At 37.4% G+C, this 22,398-nt stretch overlaps 1 protein-coding gene across 3 annotated transcripts in view; it reads left to right on the forward strand.

Annotated features, from left to right (window-relative positions):
• LOC148754785 (kininogen-1-like) overlaps window positions 1–22,398 on the forward strand; it is a 28,764-nt gene that overhangs the window by 5,805 nt on the left and 561 nt on the right. Inside the window, exons 4-10 of one of the 3 annotated variants that reach the window (XM_088793813.1) lie at window positions 1,278–1,450; window positions 2,578–2,685; window positions 9,701–9,785; window positions 10,666–10,838; window positions 19,039–19,146; window positions 19,264–19,350; window positions 20,805–20,882. In XM_088793813.1, coding sequence (XP_088649939.1) covers window positions 1,278–1,450; window positions 2,578–2,685; window positions 9,701–9,785; window positions 10,666–10,838; window positions 19,039–19,146; window positions 19,264–19,350; window positions 20,805–20,882 — 812 coding nt within the window. Of the gene's footprint in view, window positions 1–1,277; window positions 1,451–2,577; window positions 2,686–9,700; window positions 9,786–10,665; window positions 10,839–19,038; window positions 19,147–19,263; window positions 19,351–20,804; window positions 21,781–22,398 lie in introns of those variants that run through there. The other 2 variants (XM_088793812.1, XM_088793814.1) reach the window with 2 other exon arrangements.

Here is a 22,398-nt window from a genome sequence, read left to right on the forward strand (position 1 = left end):
CTAGGGGAGTTGTGTTGACCTGCTAACAACTGAGGGAAAGTGTTGTAGAATATTGTTGGTCTCCTGATTCTGTTGGATCTTGCACATTTGGGAAGCAAGAGTCCCTTTGGGAAGGGGCCTAGGAATCCTTCAGGACTTTGGCGTGGGCCTCTACTGACCAGCAGGTCAGGGCTATGTGCTGTAAACATTACTTGGTAAGTTAATACAAACTCAAAGCTGTTTTAATATTTTACATTGTTTTAGTAAAACCAAGTCAGTGGCTCCTCATTCTTACAGCGGACCATTCTTAATTTACTTCAGGGCGTCTATGGAGACCCTGAAATTATGTGGAGAACATTGTGAGTACGAGCATTTTCCTGGGGTGGGCACCATAGCTTTCGTCAGGTTCACCAAGGAGCCCATGACCCTTGTAATACGGTTAGTAACCCCCGGCCTGCAGAGAGCATCCCAGATCAATAACAAGACTCTATAGCCACTGTTCAGACTGCAATCACCCCTCCCAGCCTCCGGAGTCAAGCCCTGGTAACATGTGCATGCATAACATCTCACACCCCCGCCCGGACTCATCCTGCTTCTTGGGACCATGGGTTCTGTTTCTCAGGCCTCATTCCTCTGTTGTCTGCTTGACCTGGACTGACCTTCGCCGTTCCTGTCTCAGGCCTCTTCTCAGAGAAGTCCTGAGCTCACTGCAGGCTCCTGCCTTTCTGTGCTCTTACAGGATTATATTGACGTGATCCAGCTACAGTTTCATCTCTCCCTCAACTGCCCAACTCCTTCATGGCAGTGACCATTACTGACAAATTCCCATATCTACGTAGTCTACTCAGTGCCTGGCATATGTCAGCAGGTGCAAAATAGGTGTTTATTGGATCGAATTGATAATCTTACACCAGGCTTCAAAGAGCTTTAGTTAACAATAGAAAATAAATAGTAGTATATGTATAATGTTTTACGTTTTAATAAGAGATATTTATCATTATAATACATAATAAATTATGTATGGTTTCTATAATTTAAAATGACTTTTAAATAAATTTAAAATAATTGTGAACCATAGTATTCATGTAAGATGTTCCGAGGTGAATGATAGGGTTTTGTTTTTTTTTCCTCTGACAGAAATGCAGTTCTGTGTTCTCTTTTCCTAATGCCTTCTGGGATTTACTGGAAAGTTTGTTTACCAGGGCCTTTGAAATTAGCTTACTTATTTAGGGCAATGTATCTGAATGTGGGTTTTGCTCATTAACTCTGCCCTTTTTGCCTATTCTTTCTTTGTCAAGCTGAGGGACCTGTGGTGACATCTAAGTATAACTGCCTTGGCTGCGTGTACCCCATATCAACTGCCAGCCCTGACTTGGAACCCGTTCTGAGACATGCCATCGAACATTTTAACAACAACACTGATAGTTCCCACCTCTTTTCTCTTGAAGAAGTAAAACGGGCCCAGAGACAGGTTTGTTCTTTAATTTTTCATTTTACACAGTATTGTTAAAATTTTTTGGATCGTTATATTTAGGGTCTCACTACCTAAAATAAACCATTGGCTGAAGGAAACCATATGATTCCACGACTGGTGATGAGGCAGTTCTTTTATGTTCTCATCTGTCTAGCACAGGAGGCAAAGAGCTTTCTCTTTAGTTGCAGTGATTTGGATACTGCACTATGGAAAGCGGAAACGGGTGGCTAATCAGACCCGTTCATTTGAGATTGGTTTTAATGAATGGGTAGTCGGCATTACATGTTCTTCCTAGAGGTGGTGAAATGAAAGACACATTCTGGCTGTAAAGTTTTAAGAAAACTAGAGCATCACCAGCTATCATGAGTTAAACATGGCTCCAAAATATTAAGTTATACCTAAAAAGGTTGGCATAGCTTTCTGAGTACCCTCTAAATCATAGTTTCCATATCATCATTTAAAAAACATAAATACTCGTAAATCTGGTCTTTTCTTTGCTTCCGTTCATTAAGTCTTTACTGACAGTTGATTGGGTCCCTTGTAGTTCAGTCTCTAAATATTAGTGACTTGGTCAATAACATTCCCAGCTTTTAAGAAACCTTCCAACTTGCCTTCATTCAAGATGCATATTCTACTCAGTTACGTCCAAATCCAGCAATCAGGATGAGACTAGTCCAGGATAAAGCGGAGAAGTCTTATTACCTGACAGTCTGGGAACTTGAGAATCTATCATTAAAGGTCACTCTAGCTCCAAAGTTGTCTTTAACCATTTAGAAGAATATCACGCATATTTCACAAAATTCAATAGAACATTTTTCATGCTCCTGGCAGAACAAATATTGCTAGGTCCTACTTAAGGAAATACAGTAACTCTATCTATATATTGCTTTTCATTTTCAGATGTGTAGGGGTGTGTGTGTGTGTGTGTGTGTGTGTGTGTGTGTGTGTGTTGAGGGGTGTGAGTCATAAAGTGCTTAATATTTATTCAGTCATGACTTTTGCCTAGTGATAATTGTTTATATTTTTGAGTACTTATGATACGCTAGGCAGTATACTAAGATCCTCACAACACTGTGAAGACTGTTTAAGCTGCCCTTTAAATATTCAATTCAAAATTTTTTCAGGTGGTGGCTGGATGGAACTATGAAGTTACTTATACAATTGCACAAACTAATTGTTCCAAGGAGCAATTTCTGTTCTTAACTCCAGACTGCAAGTCTCTTCTCAATGGTGTAAGTAGACAAAAGTGGAATTATGCAGATCGTAGGATTTTGTGTGCAGTATTTACAGGCGTGGGAACTCTCAGCTATGTAGGAAGAATCGGTCACTAAAATTTCAGATGGCATTCACCAATGCACAGTCACATTCACTTGGGAACTTCGAAACTCACGTCACTGGTCAAGCTGCCTCACCTACGTGGTGAAACAATCTGTACATGTAGCAATAAGCATTTATGGATATAACCAGGAACTAGTTATATAAAATGGTGCCATGGTCAAGTTTGTGTTTTCACGTGTTCACACTTTTCTGTCTCCCTTTCTTCCTCGTGGGCTCCACGTCCTCCTGCTGCTCTGAAGCGCTGCCCAGGACAATCCCTCACTTCCAACTTGTCTCCGCTTGTTTTTTTTATCTTCCCTCCCCTACCTTTATCTTTAGTAAACACACCCTGAGCCTCTAGCCCTAAGTGACACTTTCTAGGATGATGTCTTGTTATCAGAATCAAAATTATGTTAAAAACAGCATCTAATGGTGGCGGTGGTTAGTGCGGGTTCAGATGAGTAAGGCACGGTGAGCTTCCCAGGGATGTTTTGCATTTTAGCAGAAGCCTGCGCTTCAAGCAAGGGATGGCTATGAGCCCTGTATCTAGTAATTCTACTTCTAAAATTCTATGATATGTGAATAAAATGAGAAATCCAGAGAGTGATATGCTAATTTCAGGTTATTATTAATAGAAAAACATTGGAAATGACTTATATTTTCAACATTCAGGAATGGTTAAGTAAATTACAGTAGATCCATACAGTAAAATATATGCAGCCAATAAATTACATTACAGAGTTTTTAGTGATTTAGTAAAATGGTTATAGTGTGTCAAGTATAAAACAAAAAGAGCAGGATACAAAACTATATGTAGAAATGTATTCAAATATATGAAGTAAATGTAAATATTAAAAGTGGCGGAAAACAAATGTGCCAAAATATAGTTAACTTTCAGTTGGGACTATGGGTGCTCTTTCTGATTCCTTATACCTTTTGGAACTCTTCAATACTTCCCAATGTTTCCAATCAAGCATGTATTTATTTCATAATTGGGGGAAAAAGGTAAAAAGAACACTATTAATAGAGTGTAAGGACAACCCACAGAATGGGAGAAAATATTTGCAAATTACATATCTGATAAGTTTTTAATATGCAGAATATATAAAAACCCCTACCATGCAACAAGAAAAAGGCAATCAACCCACGCTGAAACTGGGCAAAAGACTTAAACATTTCTCCAAAGAAGACGTACCAATGGCCAATAAGCACATGGAAAGATGTTCTACATATTCATAATAGCTATCAGGAGAATGTAAATACAAACCACAATAAGATGCCACCTCACACCTAGAGCATAGCTATAATTTTTAAAAATTGGAAAATAACTAGTATTGGGAGGATGTGGAAAAATTGAAACTTTTGTACATGGTTGATGGGCATGTAAAATGGTGCAGCCACTGTGGAAAACAGTTTGTTAGTTTTTCAAACATTTAAACATAGAATTACCACATGACCCACCAATTGAAATCCTAGGTATATACGCAAAAGAATTGAAAACAGACTCACACAGATACTTACATGTTAATATTCACTGCAGCATGATTCACAATAGACAAAAAATGGAAACAACCAAAATGTCCATGAATAGATGAATGGATAAACAAAATGTGATGTGTATATAAAACAATGGAATATTCTTTAGCCATAGAAAGGAATGAAGTCCTGACACATGCTACAACATGGATGAACATTGAAAACGTTAAGTAAAATAAGCCAGATACAAAAAGATGAATATTATAAGATTCTACTTATGTGAAATATCTAACATACGGAAATTCATAGAGACAAAGTAGATTTGAGTTTACCAGGAGCTGGGAGGAGCGAAAAGGGGGGTTCAACTGCTTAATGAGTACAGCATTTGGGCTTGGGGTGATAAAAAGTATTGGAAATAGTGATGATGGTTGCACAACACTGTGGATGTAATTAAGGCCACTGGGCTATACACTTAAGAATGGTTAAAATGACAAATTTTATGTTATAAATACCATAACCAAAAAAAAAGAGTAAAAAGAGAGAGGGAACCTTCTAAAAACATATGCTCTAACTACTAAACTTTGTCAGTTTGAATCAAGTCTGGCCTTTTAAGCATCTATTAAGACTTTCCGTTTTTCATGTTTAGTTAGCCATTTGAGATTATATGGGCCTAAATGTTAATCTAGCTTTAATCCTTTTGCATCTGTTTGTAAGGTCTCAATCTAGTTTTCTCTTTTCAACACAGAGAGATGACAGGGGTGGTTGGAGTCACAAAGCCAATCAGATATCTGTTATAACTTCTCTGAGCCTCCACTTCCTCATTTGTAAATTAGTGAAGAATAACGGCACCTAAGTCACACAGTTTGCTACAGTAATTACAGGACATGAAATATAAAATAACTATTTTGCCCACAGTTGGCAAGGTTTAAGGCCTTGTTATTCAAAGTTTGGTCCCTGGATGGAGGAGCAGCTTCAGCATCACCAGGGAGCTTGTTAGAAAAGCAGAATCTTAAATTCCACCCTCCACCTACTAAATCTGCACATTAACAAGATTCTCAGTTGGTTCATTTGCACATTCAGGTTGGAAAAGCACTGACTGAAGAGGTTTCATAAGTAGTTTTCAGGCCACGGTGTACATTAGAATCATTTGGCCAGTTTTAAAAAATACCTATTGCCAGGCCATTCCCCAAGACGTTCTGATTTAATTGATCTGAGTGGGTCCCTGGAGTCAGAATGATCTAAAAGCTTCTCAGGGGCATCAAATATGCTGATAGAAGTAAGAACCTCTAGGTGACCAGCATCCTTCTCCCCATGTAAAACTAAGATGCTGTAAGTATGGTATTTCTTGTACCTGTAAAAACTATGACATTTAGTATGTATGTGCTTCCTTATGGGAAATATACATTTATAGAAAACTTCAAGACAATGCAGAATCATTGAAAAAAATATTGAACCAAATACCCAAAAATATCTTAGTGTATTTCCCTCGTGTCTTTTTTTGTTTTTTGTAGGGGGTGAGGGGATGGATATTTTCTTCACCTAAGAATTTTATTGTCATTAAAACCCTTGATAAATCTGCTTTTAAATAATTGTATAATACCCTAATGAAGATAGCATAGATTGTTTTCTGAAATATTTAGACATTTGAGTTATTTCCATTTTTTATTATAATTAATTACTCACCAAACATTTTTGAGAATAAAGCTATTTCTGCATTTGGTATATAGTTCAGAATAAAGTCCCAGCTTTACACATAGTATAAAATTGTACAAAAGCTCTTAAAACCCTGGATATATCGGTTGACTGTTTGCCAAATACACCAATTTACATTTGATCAGCAATGTATACCCTTGATATAATTCAGGATTATTTTTTTCAAACGTAGCTACTTTCATAGACAAAAGCATTTTTAGTTTTGTTTTCTCAATCAACAATGTCATTAATATTTATTTATTTAACCACTATATTTTCATACATTTGTTAGAAATTTGTGTGTTGAATTTAAGAATCGTCTTCTATACACTTTGCCCATTTCTCTTTGGGATAAATCTTAATGATTTGGAAAACAGTATTTGTGTATTAAAGGCATTAGTAATTTGTCATATTTTCTAAGCTGTTTACTTTTTAGTTTTCATGATGGTATTTCTGAGTTACAAATAGTTTTGTTTATCGGTGACCAAATCTACCCATATTTTCCATTGAATTCTTCCATCAGTATCTGAGCAGTCACCTTTTTTTTTTCTTAGTCTATGGTCACTATTTTTAAATATTGCTTTCGAACCTATCTGGAATCAACTTTAATGTATCTTGTGATACATTAAAGTTGAATCTTGTGATAAAAAAATCAATATCTAAATTGATTTTTTTCAAAAGAATAGCCAGATATTTCAACATTTTCCCTTCTACATAAATTTGTGATCTTTATCCCATACTAGTTTCTTTTGAAAAATCTGTTTTTCACATTTGTACTACCATGTTTTAACAGGTGTTGCTTCATAGTAAATTTAAATTTGTGATTTGTTATTCTGGTGTTAAATTTTCAAAACCAACCTTAGGATAAGTTTGTAAGAAAAACTTACATTGTCACATAGATTAGAATTGCATTACATTTCTAAATTAATTTGAGGAGAATTGGTGTATGTACTATATTTAGTCTTTTCAGTCAAGAACATGCTTTATATCTCTATTTAGTCGTTTTATTTTAAATATCTAAAATTATGTGCTTTTATTTATATATATCTGGACCATTGCTCACTAGAGTTATTTCTAGGTTTGGAGAGGATTTTTTGTTTCTCTGGTTTTGATTATTGCTATCAGAAATTAAATCCTTTGTTTTCTTTTTATTTTATTCTCTTTTTAAAAAGCTATTGTTATATATAAGTGCATCAATTTTGAAACATTTACCTGATATCCAGCAAGTTCACAGAACTCACTGATTAACTCTAATGCCTTTCCATTGATGGTTTTGATTGTTCTAGGTATATAATAATATCTTATGCAAGTAACATTTTTATCTCCTCTTTTCTGATGCACTTATTTTTTGTTTTGTGTCTCGATGAATTTACCCAAGCTTCCATATACATATATACATATAATTTTAAGTGATCACACACTTATGTTTTATTCCTGATTTTATTGGGAAAGCCTCTAGAATTTATTATGTATATTTGCTATGGGTTCCAAAGAGACATTCTTGTCATGTTAAAGAAATACCCTTACATTTCTGCATTTAAAGAGGTTTGGTTTGTTTTGTTTTTAAATAAGATACTGGTGATGGAATTTAATTTAGCAAATGCTTTAGAATATATACTGAAATATCATATTATATATTTCTAATTCAATCTGTTATGTTGTTTTGACAACTTTCCTAATAGTGATCTCTAGATTCTTAAACTAACCTCTATTTGTTTAGTGTAAATTATTCTTTAAATATGCATTTGGATTTTATTTCTAGTTTGTTTATGAATTCCACATCTATATTTATAAGTGAAAGTAGTTTAACAGTTTTCTGGGTGTGTGTGTGTGTGTGTGTGTGTGCGTTCTATTTTTTCAGGTTTTGGTATCCAGATTATAGTTTCATAGAATGAGTTGGGTGTGTGTTACATGACGTTGAGTCACCTCTGACTCTTGGTGACTCTCTGAATGAGCGATGCTCGTAATGTCCTGACCTCAACAGCCCTTCTGAGCGCACCTGCAGTCTCATGCCTCTGACATCTTTTATGGAGTCAATCCAGCTCATAGTTGGTCTTCCTCTTTTCCCGCCACTGCCTTCTATTTTTGAGTTAGTTTGTTTGCCACTATTTTCTATATTCAGGAATAGTTTATATAGCATGGAAATATATGTTCTTTAGTTTTTAAATTTATTCATCTATAAACCATCTAGTTGTTTGGAGATGAGAAGTGGAATGGAAGTTGAGAGTAAAGCTAGCATTCTCTGTTTCTTCAATCATTGATCCATTCTAATTTCGTTCTTGTTTTTACGTCAGCGTTTGTTATTTATAGTTTTTCAGAAAAATAGCTGCTTCTTTGGGGTTGAAATTAGCATACTCTTATTTATAATATTCTCTTATATTATATACTTCTCTGTATCCTTTTTTATGTTACAATTTTGTGCATTTAATTTTTTTCCTTCCCCTAATAATGATCATTTGGATTTGTGTATTAATACTAGTGCTTTCTGTTTTCTAATTCATTGGTTTTGCTTTTATCTTTATTATTTCCTTCTTTTTGTTTTGCTGAAGGCTATTTATATTCTTTTTCTAAACTGTTGGGGTAAAAAACCTAGATTTGGGGCTGTTTTGTTTGTTTCTTGCCTCTCTTTTTAAATTACGAAAGTATATAAAGCAATGAGTTAAATTCTATATACTGCTCTGGCAACGTTATGTAAAATTCTAATTTTTTTGCTTTGTTTTTTATATTTTTCCTTATCCAGGGAAGACCCTTACTATTTAGGCAAGTGTGTTTAGATTTCTAAGTAGTTAGCTTTTAGTTTATTTGTTTAAACTTATTAATTTTTAGGAATTGTTTTTCTTTTTGGTGCTAAGGTCAAATAATATGACCTGAATTACTTTCTTTTTTTTTTTAAATTTATTGGGGTGACAATTGTGTACACCTGAGATCAGTGTAATTTTGCTGACAATTGTCACCCTTGAATTACTTTCAATTTGCAAAGTTTATTGAGCCTTTCTTGAGAACTAGTGTATAAGCAATTTAAAATATTTGCATCATACTTATAAAAATATTATTCTATATTGTGTGTATCATATGAAAAAAGCCATTTAAAAAAATTTTTGTTATGTTACTCAAGTCTTCTATGACCTTATTTATTTTTTTATCCATTTGGCCTGTCTTTGATTTATAGTTGTATATTAAATTTTCCCACAATTATTTTTATCTTTTTCTATTCATACATTTATTTTCTGCTTTGTGTATTTTGTTTCCATGTTTCTAGGCTATGTCTTTTATAAGATTAAAATGATCTCTTTTCCTACCTTTGTGAGTTGTTTGTTACCTTGAATTTTACTTTGTCCACTACTACTAATGCTTTATCTTCTTTTTCATTTATATTTGCTTCATATAGCTTTGCTTGTCCATTGTATTTAATCTTTTTTATTATAAGGTATTATTCTTGAAAATATAATACATTGATTTTGTTTTTAACTTAATCTGAAAGTTTGCCTTTCTAAAAGAAAATTTGACCCATTCCCTTATATGGTTATTATTCCTATACTAGGTATTCTTGTCATCTTATTTCATGTTTCGTGTGTACATATGTCTGTGGTTGTTGTTGATGCTGTTACCAAATTATATCTTATTCTCCTTTGCGATTGGATTATGTTTGGTTTTGTTTTCTATGCAAAGTCAACATCCTATATTTGATTTTACTAGTTGTCTGCTTTAAAGGCTCTTAAAAACATTTTTAATTTATGCACTTCCATGCTTTTCAAAAACTAGGATACCGGTGAATGTACAGATAATGCATACATAGATCTTCAAGACAGAATTGCTTCCTTCTCCCAGAAATGTGACCTTTTTCCAGGTAAGGGATAATACACGTGCCTGCTCTAACAGCGCACGTTGGTCCCAGACGAGTGGCTAGGTCTTTTCATAGGAATTGTGCTTTGGGTGCCAGGATCTACCACAAAGTCTATATGACCAACAGACCTTGCTGAGAACACTGTACCCCATTTCTGCCCAGCTATTCTGTAGCAGGCGCAGTGAAAACTGTTCTGAGTGTCCAGGAGGGAATATGGTGACAAAAGGGACAATTTAAAGTACTCTGGGCAAAGCTGGCCTCCAGGTCCATGTTCAGCTGGACTTTGTTGTGTACAAGATGTCCCTAAGTCAGGTGTTGTAGGGGAAGCTGTATCTCATTTTTAAACGCTCAGAATAAAATCCTTTCAGTTAAAGGCATTTTTCTCCTGCATATTAGAATGGGAGGAAGGGAGATAGCACAATTTATGGTAAAGTAGTTCTTACACCAAGAGGTGGCTTTTCTCATACTTGGAAGATATTTGCATACATTCCACAATGAGAAGCATTACTGAAGCTGCCTACTCACCAGAATCACAGGACTTTAAATTTTTCCACTAGAGAGTTATTCCTTTAAGTTAAACATTACTTTTCATATTTTCCATCAAAAATGCAAAAACTTAGAAAAGTGCAGCATATTGATTGAGTCATTAACTACCACCTTCCAACTGAAGATTTCCTTAAACATGCTTGGCTCTGAGGAGAGGAAAAGAGAGGCTGTAAAGTGGAGGTCAGACAGACCACCTCCAACCTCTCACTACTGAGCCTTGGGCTGCCACGATGGCCCTCTATAAACGGATGCTGGACCATGTGGGGGAGAGGTACTGAGGCTAGACTGCTCCTTTAGTGCACATGCTGACTTCAAACTTCAAACCTGATTCTTTCAGGGGAGGATTTTGCACTACCTCGTTTAAGGAATTGCCCTGGCTGCCCCTCAGAAATACCTGTCGACAGCCCAGAGCTGGAGGAGCCTTTGAAACATTCTATCACAAAGCTTAATGCAGAGAATAATGGAAATTTCTACTTCAAGATTGACACTGTGCACACAGCAACATCACAGGTCTGTACATTATGCTACAAAAATAGTGATATTATAGTCTATGTGCAAATTACTTACTAATTGTGCCACTGATCTTGACTCTGGACTGGGAAATAGTAGGCCTAGTGTGAGGGATTTGAATTTCCAGTCCCAACCTCGCTGTTGCTTGTTGTGTGATCTTGGACAAGTCATTTAGAACATTCTCTTGTTTTCCTTTTGTAAAGGACTGGCATGAGGGTCAAATAAGATAATGTATGTGAATCACTTTTCAAACTCTGTACAGTGCTATATAAATACTAGCAACTCTGATATAATTAGTGAAGTTTAGGTCTATGGAAAGCAGGATTTATTCTCTGCTTTCTAGACTCATTTGTCATTGTAACATCACGTAGGGCCTTGGGCTCAGCCACATCAGTCAGTATATCACTGGCCAGACTCTCTTCACACTCTCCCCTCCATGTGATTTCTCCCCTGCCTGAGGTGTCCTTCCCACCCACAAATATACCCTCTGGGAATTCATCTTTCCTTCCATGCCCTGTCAATAGAAGATAAGGGGTGTCCTGGCCTGGGGACCAGGGGACCTAGTCTACCACAGCAGCAGACACCCAGATCCTGGGTGACACTGGGCGGTCAGTCACTCAGAGTCACTCAGCCTTTGTGGCCTCATTTGTAAAATGAGTGGCTGGATAAGAAAAGTCTAAATGCCTTCCACCACCAACAGCCTATGGCCAATGTATTCAAGGACAGATTCCTATTATAGAATCTCAAAATGGGCCTCCCTAAATATAAGCTAAAGAAAAGTAATCAAAATAGAACCAAACTGTTACAGCAAAACAACATAATCTTTACAATCAGATGAAAAAAATCTCACTTAAAACAGTTCATACTTGGGGTCAGTAATTGAATTTATAGAAATCTAAAACAGAAAGAGTCTTTATATACATAATATATATTATAGCTTTAACTACAAAAGAAAAAAATGGTAAACTGTCAAAATAATCAATAATATAGAAGTAACGAGAAAGTGACTGGCATATCATTCCAAGAGTGCGTTAAGCAGCAATCTTTGTGAGGAGTTCTTGATGTGGGAAATGCCCTGTGTTAAAATATGCAGCGAAAAAAATGGCGATGAAATTGAATATATATTCTGTTGTCAATTGTGTTATTAAAAAGTATAGAAAGCAATACTAAAAAGAAACAAATGCCTCAGACTATTCACAGTGGAGTCTTTAGGTAGTGACACAATGGGCTGTTTATTTTCATTTTCTAATGTCTTGCATTAGTTTTATTACTGAAAAAAACCCTAAATGAATGGTGTTATTATAAGTCAAAAACTGATAGTTTGATCTCTCTCCTAGTCAGGCATGTATTTCTGTCCCAGATGCTACCACCCTCTCTCCCTGATTTCACTAGCACGTGACCCACATTAGGCTTACTCGAAGGGTACACCAAGCCATGCTACTCTTGTGTTTGTCAGCTCTTCTTCTCACTTTAGATTTCTGTTTTCTTCTGAAATTCCCTTATTCTTAATGAGGCAGGAATAGTCCCGCACTCCACCATATACCGCATGTCAGAGGTTTGCTGTCAGGGGAGAACCACTCATTCTCAAATGTGACCAGTCCTCTGAGTACTTACAGTTCTCTGTAAATTAACTAATCAACAGTGTAGCACGTGTGTATGTTTGTTTGTGCCCTGGGTGCCAGGGGAACAACAATAGGGAATGCTGTGAAATGAAGGGAACTCACGTTCCTTCAGTTGCCAAATCAATCTGGAATATTGTGAGACTCTCAAACTTACTTTTAAGAGATGAATCCTTACTGATGTTTGCATTTAAAGAGATCAATTTGGCTGTTCTGATTCGGTCATTCAAGGTACCCTCACTGGAAGCAGACAAGTTACTGGAAAGTCGTTTACCATGTGATGAATTTGCCAAACGCCAATCTCCAGATAACCAATCTGCCAAACTGCTAAAGATTTATTTTACAGATTTAGTCCTGCCTTGGCTTTGCATATTTAGTCCTGTTTGGATGCATGTCCATTCCCAGTTGCTTTCATGTTTCAAATACCAAATATTCCTTCAATTCTCCCTTTGCACATGTGAATGATTGCAATTTCTGTCACAGGCCGATCATTTTGCCCTGCCCCTACCATCGCTGTCCCTGTTCCAGACTGTGTTTCTCCCTGTCTTGTCTCAGATGAATACACTTCAAGGATCTTTGTGTGCACAGTCAGGAAGTTTTCCTTTGACAAAGTACTAGAAATGCTGAAGCGTAGTACGTGTCTAAACCTTTGATGCACATCGCCAAATCGTCCACCTATTTGCACTGATGCCAATTTACATTCACACCACCTGGGTAGAAGAAAGACATGGGTTGATCATCTTGATTTGAGTTCTATTCCTACCAACAGTGATTGAGGCTGCATGCTTCCCACACCTGGTCAACACCAAGTATCATCGCTGTCTTTTTAATCTTTGCCAACGTATAGAAGATGAAAAATGCAGTTGCATTGCTCTTTTAATGTGCATAACTTTGGTTATTAATGAAGGGAAACATTTTTTCAGGCTTAATGACAATTCTAACTTCTTTTCTGAAATACCTGTTCATGTCTTTTGTCATATTTTTTTGTGTGGTAGGCTTTATACACATAAGAGTATTAATCCTATACCATATTTTTCCCAGTTTGCCTTTTTACTTTGCTTGCTATGATTTTTTAAGAATCTATTTTCATTTTTGTCTAGTCATATTTAGACATTTTTCCTTCCTTTGATTTTCTTCCTCTGATTTTCACCCAAGGAAGTCCTTCCTCATCCTGAGATCTGATGGATATTTATTAGTATCTTTTGAGTTCATCTCTTTAATTTAATTTTTTAAATGCATTTGTAATTCATTTTGCTACATGGTGTTCTCTACTTTAAAAACAAAACTTGGGCAGGATGCGTTTAAGCAGGGAAGACTTCTGATAAGAATGACACCTGATAATAAGGGCAACATGGATGCAATCTTGAGGTCCTCGAATGGAAGATATTATTATGTCTACTTAATTCCTTCCTTCTACACCCTGAGTATGTTGAGCTATCCGTGTGGTTTGTGTCATATATTGCCAACCTCCTTAGGCAACATTACCTCGATCAACATTATCATTTAAAAAGTTGTGTTAAGGTGTACTGTGAAACAAGCAAGAAAATTTATGATCATCAAAATATAGATTCTGAAACCCTCTTAGAACCTTCATCTTCACTTACACGCACACCTGGAGTTTTAAAAGTAATTATGAAATTTGTCTTAAAAATGTAACCATGTTTACCCAGCAAAACAATGCCAGAAAAGGCGAAGGAGGAGTTCAGTTCTTCCGTGACCCTGCTCTCTCCACCCTCCTCCCACCACACTTTCTTTGTGCTTTAAAAAAACAAACAAACATAGAGATAGGGAAGACTGTTGTGATTTGATTTTACAAATGAGATGATACTATCACCCTGTAACTTGATTTTTTAAATAATGGTCATCTCTCCAGGTCAACAGATATATAGATATATTCTTTCTGATAGCTACATAACATTATACATAAACACATACACAAATACTCACACGCACATTCACACACACACACATACACACACACAAACACAGTGTTATTCTGCTCAGGCTTCCATACAAAATATAAACTGGGTGCCTTAAACAACAACAGTTTATTTCTCACAGTTCTGGAGGCTGTGAAGTCCAAAAACTAGCAAATTTGGTTCCTTGGTGAGGACTCAGTTTCTGGCTTGCAGATGGCCACCTTCTCTCACTGTGTCATCTCACATTTGAGAGAGAGAGAGAGAGAGAGAGAGAGAGAGAGAGAGAGAGAGACAGAGACAGAGAGACAGAGAGACAGAGCATGGTTTCTCTTCTCTTCTTATAAGGAGACAATTCCCGTGATGCAGCCCCCATCCTCATAACCTCATCTAAACTTAATTGCCTCACAAAGGGCCCACTCCTAAAATCGTCATATTGGAAGTAGGGCTTCAGTATATGAATTTTGGGGGAAAGAGATTCAGTCCATAACACACACCCCCACCCTGCACACACACACAAACACAAACACACACACACAGTTAAATCCTAGAATTAAGTATTGATAACTTGGGCCAGAAATTGGGTGACATCAAATAGCTTTTCAACGTATAATTTAAGATCATTTTTACTGCACATATTTTTCAAATGTGTAAGAGATATAAGACATGGCCTTTAAAAGTCACTTTGAGAAAACTATACTTGGTATTTTGTTGAAGTTAGAGCACTTTTAAAATATGAGTTTAACTTTTTAAATAAATAAGTGTGCCCTTCTAGACCAAAAAAAAAAAAAATTTAATGGGCCACAAAATATTAATTGTGGCGATAGCATTAAATAGTGATTAAAAGTGTTCATAGAGATTGAAACACTTTCTTAATATAAAAAATGTAAGAGAAACAAACTAGAAAATCAGAATAATTTTCCTAATCACATAATTTAAACCACATTATTTCTATGGTGGTACTAACTTAAGATTTCTCTGATTTATGATTTGGTAGGACAATAAGGCATAGTTAAAGAAAATGTTTAAAATTTCTGGTCAAGATGGTGGCGTAGGTAAACACTGTGCTTACTTCCTCTCTTGACCACATCAAAATTACAACTAAACTACAAAACCATCATTGAGAATTGCCTGAAGTCTTGCTGAACCAAAGCCTTACAACTAAGGACATACAGAGGAAGCCACCTTGAGACTGGTAGGAGGGGTAGAGATGTGGAACAGACTGGTCCCACACCCACGTGTGACCATTAAAATTTGAGAGGGATATCTAGGCTGCAGAGTCCCTCCCAGAGGAGGAAGGGCTCCCAGCCCACATCTGGCTCCCCAGCCCAGGGTTCTAATGCCAGGGACAGAAGTCCACATAACTTATGGCCATGAAAACCAGCATTGATTGTGGCTGAGTAAGACAAGGGTGGCTGTAGTCCCAGGAGTTCCTCTTCAAGAACCTGCACACAGATTTAATTGCTGATGGACTCACTTACTCTGAACTCCAGCACTGGGGCAGCAGCTCAAAGGGCACCAGGGATGCACAGGGAGGAACTGAATTATCTGGTTTCAGAGAGAGGGCTGGATGGGTGGCTTTCACCTGGATAGAGGAGCCGGCAAAAGCCATTGTTTCTTTGTTAAGCCCTTCCCACTCCTGGCATGCAGACATATATAGTCACCATATCTGAGTCTCCATCAACCTGGCTAACACCATTCACTCACCCTGGCCTGGTGATTCCCTGAGACGCTGCCCCACTTACCTTTGGCCACACACAAGTAGCTTCTAGTGAATTTTCCAAACAAATTGCCTGTCTTGACTCATGCTGAGGAATTTCCTAAAATCTCTCTAAGTTTCTCAAAACCCAAACAAGCGGCATCTGGCTTCAGCACGACCCCTACCCATGGATGAGCAGTTCTAAACCAGGTACTAGTGACAGCCAGCCACGGTTCATGGCTTGACCTCTCAAAGCTCCTCCAAGCCCAAAACAGGTGGTGGCCATCTGCAGGTTGCTTTTTGGCTCATCCCAGGTGGCCCAGGGTAGGGCACAAACTGCAGCTGAACTTGGTTTGGAGGGGTTCCCCTCCCAGGAGGCCCTGGGGCTGGCACACCCAGTGGCCAGCTTCCAACCAAGCCAGAGCATCACCAGGCTGCCTCCAAGGAACACAGCTAATGGGCACACTAGGCAGGCACCAGACTCCTGCTAACGCGAATCCTGCTCCATAGAGTCAACCCCTGCACAACAGCTCCTTCACTGTCATCACTGCCAGTCCTCACAACCAATGAGCCTGAGGGTCATTCCCTCCCAGTGATGTGCAAACAGCAACCAAGGCGCAACTACAACAGGAGGGCAGACCTGGAGCACCCAGCTCTGGTGACCAGGGAGACTCTGCTACGGATCCCCCAGGGCACCTACTACTGAGGACACTCTACTAAGACTGGAAGGCATAGCAGCCCTACGTAATACATAGAAACAAACACAGGAAGCCAGTCAAAATGGGGAGACAAAGAAATGTGCTCCAAATAAAAGAACAGAACAAAGCTCCAGAAAAAGAACTAAACAGAGTGGAGACAAGCAATCTACTCGATACAGAGTTTGACACATTGGTTATGAATCTCAGAGAGAACTTCAATGAAGATATAGGAAACATAAAAAAGAACAAGTCAGAAATAACAGAATACAATAACTGAAAGAAAGAATACATTAGAGGGAATCTACAGTAGATTAGATGAAGCAGACAATTGAATCATTGATTTAGAAAATAAGGTAGCAGAAAACACCCAATCCAACCAGCAAAAAGAAAAATGAATCCCAAAAGATGAGGGTAGTTCAGGGGGCATCTGGGACAACATCAAGCATACCAACATTCTCATTATAGGGGTACCAGAAGGAGAAGAGAGAGAGCAAGGAATTGAAACCTATTTGAAGAAATAATGACGGAAAACTTTCCTGACCAGGCAAAGGAAATAGACATACAAGACCGGGACTCACAGAGAGTCCCAAACAAGATGAACCCAAAGAGGCCCACACCAAGACACATCATAATTAAAATTCCAAAGGTTAAAGGCAAAGAAAGAACCTTAAAAACAAGAGAAAAGCAGTTAGTTACTTACAAGGGAGCTCCCATATGACTGTCACCTGATTTCTCAACAGAAACCTTGCAGGTTAAAAGTGTTGGCAGGAAATATTCAAAGTGATGAAAAGCAGGGACCTACAACCAAGATTAGTCTACTCAGCAAAACTATCATTTAGAATAGAAGGACAGATATAGAGCTTCCCAGACAAGAAATAGCTAAATCACCACCAAACCAATATTACAAGGAACGTTAGAGGGACTTATTTAAGATGAAAAAAAAAAAAAGATACAAAATACGAATAATAAAATGGCAATAACCACATATCTCTGAACAATTACTATAAATGTAAATGGATTAAATGCTCCAATCAAAAGATAGGATAGCTGAATGGATAAGAAAACCAGACCCCTACATATGCTGCCTAGAAGAGATTCACTTCAGATTGGCTAACACACAGAGACTGAAAATAAAGGGATAGGAGAAAGATATTTCATGAAAATGAAAAAAACAATAAATAAATAAATAAATAAATAAATAAATAAATAAATAAGTTGGAGTAGTAATACTTATACCAGACAAAATAGATGTTAAAACAAAGGCTATAACAAGAGACAAAGAAGGACCCAGTAATTCCACTTCTGGGTATTTATCTGAAGAAACCTAAAATGCTACGCTAGGGGAAGTGTGTATCTATATGTTCATTGCAGCATTGTTTATAATGGCCAAGATGTGGAGGCAGCCTGGATGTCTATCAATGGATTGATGGATAAAGAGGAGGTGGTACATATATACAATAGAGTATTGCAGTGAAGGGAATGGGTTCTTGCCACATGCAGTGGCATAGATGGACCTGGGAGGTATTGTGCTGAATGGAGTATGTCAGACAGAGAAAGACAGGTGCAATGTGATTTTGCTTATATGTGGAATCTAAAGGACAAAATAAACAAACATAACAAAAAAACTCATAGATACAGAGAACACTTTGATGGTTGCCTTTTGGGAGTAGGCTTGGGGGTTGGTGAAAAAGGGGAAGGGATTAAGAAGTACAAATGGATAGTTACAAAATAATCGTGGGGATATAAAGTAAAACATAGGCAATGAAGTCAATATTGTAATCTATGTATAGTGCCAGATGGGTACTAGACTAGGCAGGCGGATTGCTTATTAAATTATATAAATGTCTAACCACTATGGTATACGTCTGAAATTAATATAAAATAACATTCAATGTCAAAGAAAAGAAAGAAAATGTTTAAGTTTCTTCTTCATACTCTTCTTAGATTCTATTACAACTTGAGCCCTGAATGACGCCTGAATTTTGCAATTGTTGAACAAACAAAACTCACAAAAATATAAAAATTGTACCATGCTTTTCTTTCCCATTTAGAAAACGAAATGAGACCAGTGAACACCCAAATATTTTAATACATGCATACAAATGGAAAGTTTTATTGTCAAACATTTGTACTTTTTTATGTAACCCTCATTTGGTCAGTGTGTAATTAAAAATTTAATATTGTCCCCTAAAAGCCTTTAGGGTAAAAACATTTGATTTATTATAGAATATTAATTAAACTTCTACTTCATGCTAATTAATTTTTCAGGTTGTGGCTGGTAGAAAATTTGCTATTACATTTACGGCCAAGGAAACCACATGTACCAAAGAAAGTAATAAAGAGTTGACTGAAAGTTGTGAGACCAATAAACTTGGGGTAAGTAGTAATGCAACTGTCTACTTATTCCCTGGAAATCTATTTGATGTTTTATACTTGTTTAAGTAGCTCATGAATAACGCTGTTCTGTCTTTTGGCTTCTATTTTCATGGATAGGAAGTTCTACAATGCACTGCTGACGTTATTGTGGTACCTTGGATGAACACGGTTAACACTACTGTCAAGTGTGGATCACTAGGAAAGGTATGATTCTAATTCCAGTCAGCTCGGGTCAATTTTGTTCATTCAGAAAAGTTCTATTTTGGGGTTGACAATGAACCATTATGTAAATGAATTCGGGCACCACATTTTTTAAAATGGGGAGAATTTTCACATTGCTGTGCTGATCTGTCTTTTTATGGCTAGAATGGAGAGCAGCAGTCCCTTCTCACACACTGTGAGTTTCATGTCATTCAATAGTCTCTCTCTCTCAGTGGAGTGCAGCACCTGACGAGGAGAGCTCACACTACTAGCTATGCAGTTTCAAGGTGTGCCTGAGATGCTCCGCTGGCATCGGCTTACATCCAAGAAGCTTAGGAGAAAGGCAGATCTCAGGCCCCACTCCACATCTACGGAATCAAAATCTGCATTTAGCATGATCCCCAGGGGATTCATACTCATGTGCAGGTGTGAGAAGTATTAGGTTACATCCTCTTTTCTAATTCTTAAGAGAAACTTGGGAGATAAGTAACACTTTCCCCATTGTCAAGAACGAGACACTAAAAATTGCAAAGATGCTGAAGTCCTAGAGTGAATAATAACGTTATCGAGTGCTTCTTCTGTCCCAGGCACTGTACTGAGGACTTGACATATGTTGTTCTCCTGACAACTCTGAGGCAGGGGCTGTTGTTATTCCTGTTTTAGAGATGAGAAAAGTGAAGCTAGTGGCACTCGAATTCAAATCTAGGTCAAATCAGAGCCCTCCCTGTTCACAGGATGCTGCTAACTAGTAGGGTGTGGTTTGTTTGACTCCAAACACTGTGCTCTTTGCACCACCAAACACTGCCTCAAATCATAATGTTCTTGCCAGTAGTGCGAGTATAGGTAGAAATCATCCACAAATCCATCTCTTCAACGAAAGTTGCCTCGTCTTTCTTTTTTCTGGTTTAGGTTTTTGCCATGTGTGGGAATGTATACGTATAGTCCAACACAGATATTATACAAAGGCTGTGTTTCAACCTTGTGAACATGTCCTAATGTGTTTTAGTTCAACAAAGGGATTGTGGATATATGTTCCATATAAATTCAGTTCATAAAGCCATATAGCGCCTTTTAGGATAAAGGCAGTAATTGTGCTAATGGAAATAGTATCAATTAATAAATAATGTGCCATGGCTTTACATAATCATAGGCTCAGAAGGTACCCTACAGATTATGTAGTTTAGCCTCCCAATTTTTCCAGGTGAAGAAAAAACTCTCTAGCTTAGCGGAGTTTTATTATGAACAATAATCAATACCCACAAATGATAAAATCAATCAAAAGAGGAAAAAACATTATTCATTCTCATCCTTTTTGGATTATTAATATAGTATTTAAAATCTGGCAAAGACTTGCTCCAATGTAAACCAAGATAACATTGCCAGGTCTCAGCCCCTTCTTTCTTCATTGATAGTGTGGTTTTCACAGTAATGCATACATCTTAATATTTCCTATTTAGACTTCAATGCTGAAAAGGCCTCCAGGTTTTTCACCTTTCCGATCAGCAACAAGGGAGGAAACAAAAGAAGGAACAACTGTAAGTCCACCCCACACTTCCATGGCATCTATACAAGATGAAGAGCAGGATTCAGCACAAGTACAAGGACCCACTCGTGCACATGGCTGGGGCCATGGAAAGCAAATAAAACATGACCTTGGTCATGGCCTTAACCATGAGCATGACCAAGGCCATGGGCACCAAAGGGGACATGGCCTTGGCCATGGACATCAACATGAGCATGGTCATGACCATGGAAAATATAAAAATAAAGGAAAAAACAATGGACAGCACAATGGTTGGAGAACAGAGCATTTGGCAAGTTCTGAAGATAGTACTACATCTTCTGCACAGACACAAGAGAAGACAGAAGGGCCAACATCCCTCCCTTCCCTAGCCCAGCCAGGAGTAGCAGTTACCTTTCCTAACTTCCAAGACTCAGATCTCATTGCAGCTGTGGTGACTAATGCACCACCAACTCCCACAGAGAATGATGATGCTTGGATCCCTGACATCCAGATAGAGCCAAATAGCCTTTCATTTAACCTGATATCTGATTTTCCAGAAACCTCCCCCAAATGTCCTGGACGCCCCTGGAAGCCAGTTAATGGAATGACTCCAACCGTGGAAACGAAAGAATTTCATGATTTTGATCTCTCTGATGCTTTTTATTAATTTATGCAGCCACGGTGTTTCTTTAACACTTCATCACCCCCTCTCCCTATTGTCCAAATATCCTGATATAATGCACCCAAAGCCATGAAGCTTCAAAACAGCCCAGAGAGAAGTGGTGAGACTTACAATGGGGACACCGTCAATTTCTGTGGACGACATAAAACTGTGTGTAGAATTCTAAATCCTTTCTGAGCCTTCCTCACAAGTTTTTTTAACTAGCAGAGAAAATTGACAAATAAATGTACTTTGTGGCCTACTGCAATTTGCTTTTCTAATAATGAATGTGTATTTTAAAACATATTTCACTGATTTTCATACAAAGATTCTTGACATTCTAAATAAACTGTGACATCTGGTTCCTGAACATGTGAAAATAAGGGAAGTCAAGAGACTGAACGTTCAACATTCTAATGGAGGAAAAATAAAAACCACCAGTGGTCAAAGAGGGACAATAAGAAAGGCAGATTGGCCAAAGGGAGGACAGGGGGAAATAAGTTAATTGACTTTCTGTTTTCAAAATGGGCTAGTTATATCAAACAGTTATTCTGAAAAAGTTATTCTGGTAATTCTCTTTATGAGTGAGCATGTTTCTCATAAGTTAATAGTTTGTATTACTCATTAACTACTCTTTGCTTCAAGGCTTTCCAATAGGAATTTTCTGTTTACTTGTTGCTGAGGTTAGAATGAGTAATACTTAGTTTTCAGCAGCTCTGAGTTTAACGATAAGAATGGAAAGCAGATGAAGTAATGTAGAGGCAAGCTTGCAAAGGAAATCTTTTTTGTAACTGACAAGGAAATATCATGAGACGTGATGCAAATCTTGTTCAGAAATTTTACGAGGAAGTTCCTCTCTAGCCACACATGACCTTTTTGCTATGAC

The sequence above is a fragment of the Rhinolophus sinicus genome, chromosome 17, assembly GCF_057876585.1.
Source record: "Rhinolophus sinicus isolate RSI-liver-muscle chromosome 17, RSI-T2T, whole genome shotgun sequence".
Classification (NCBI taxonomy): domain Eukaryota; kingdom Metazoa; phylum Chordata; class Mammalia; order Chiroptera; family Rhinolophidae; genus Rhinolophus; species Rhinolophus sinicus.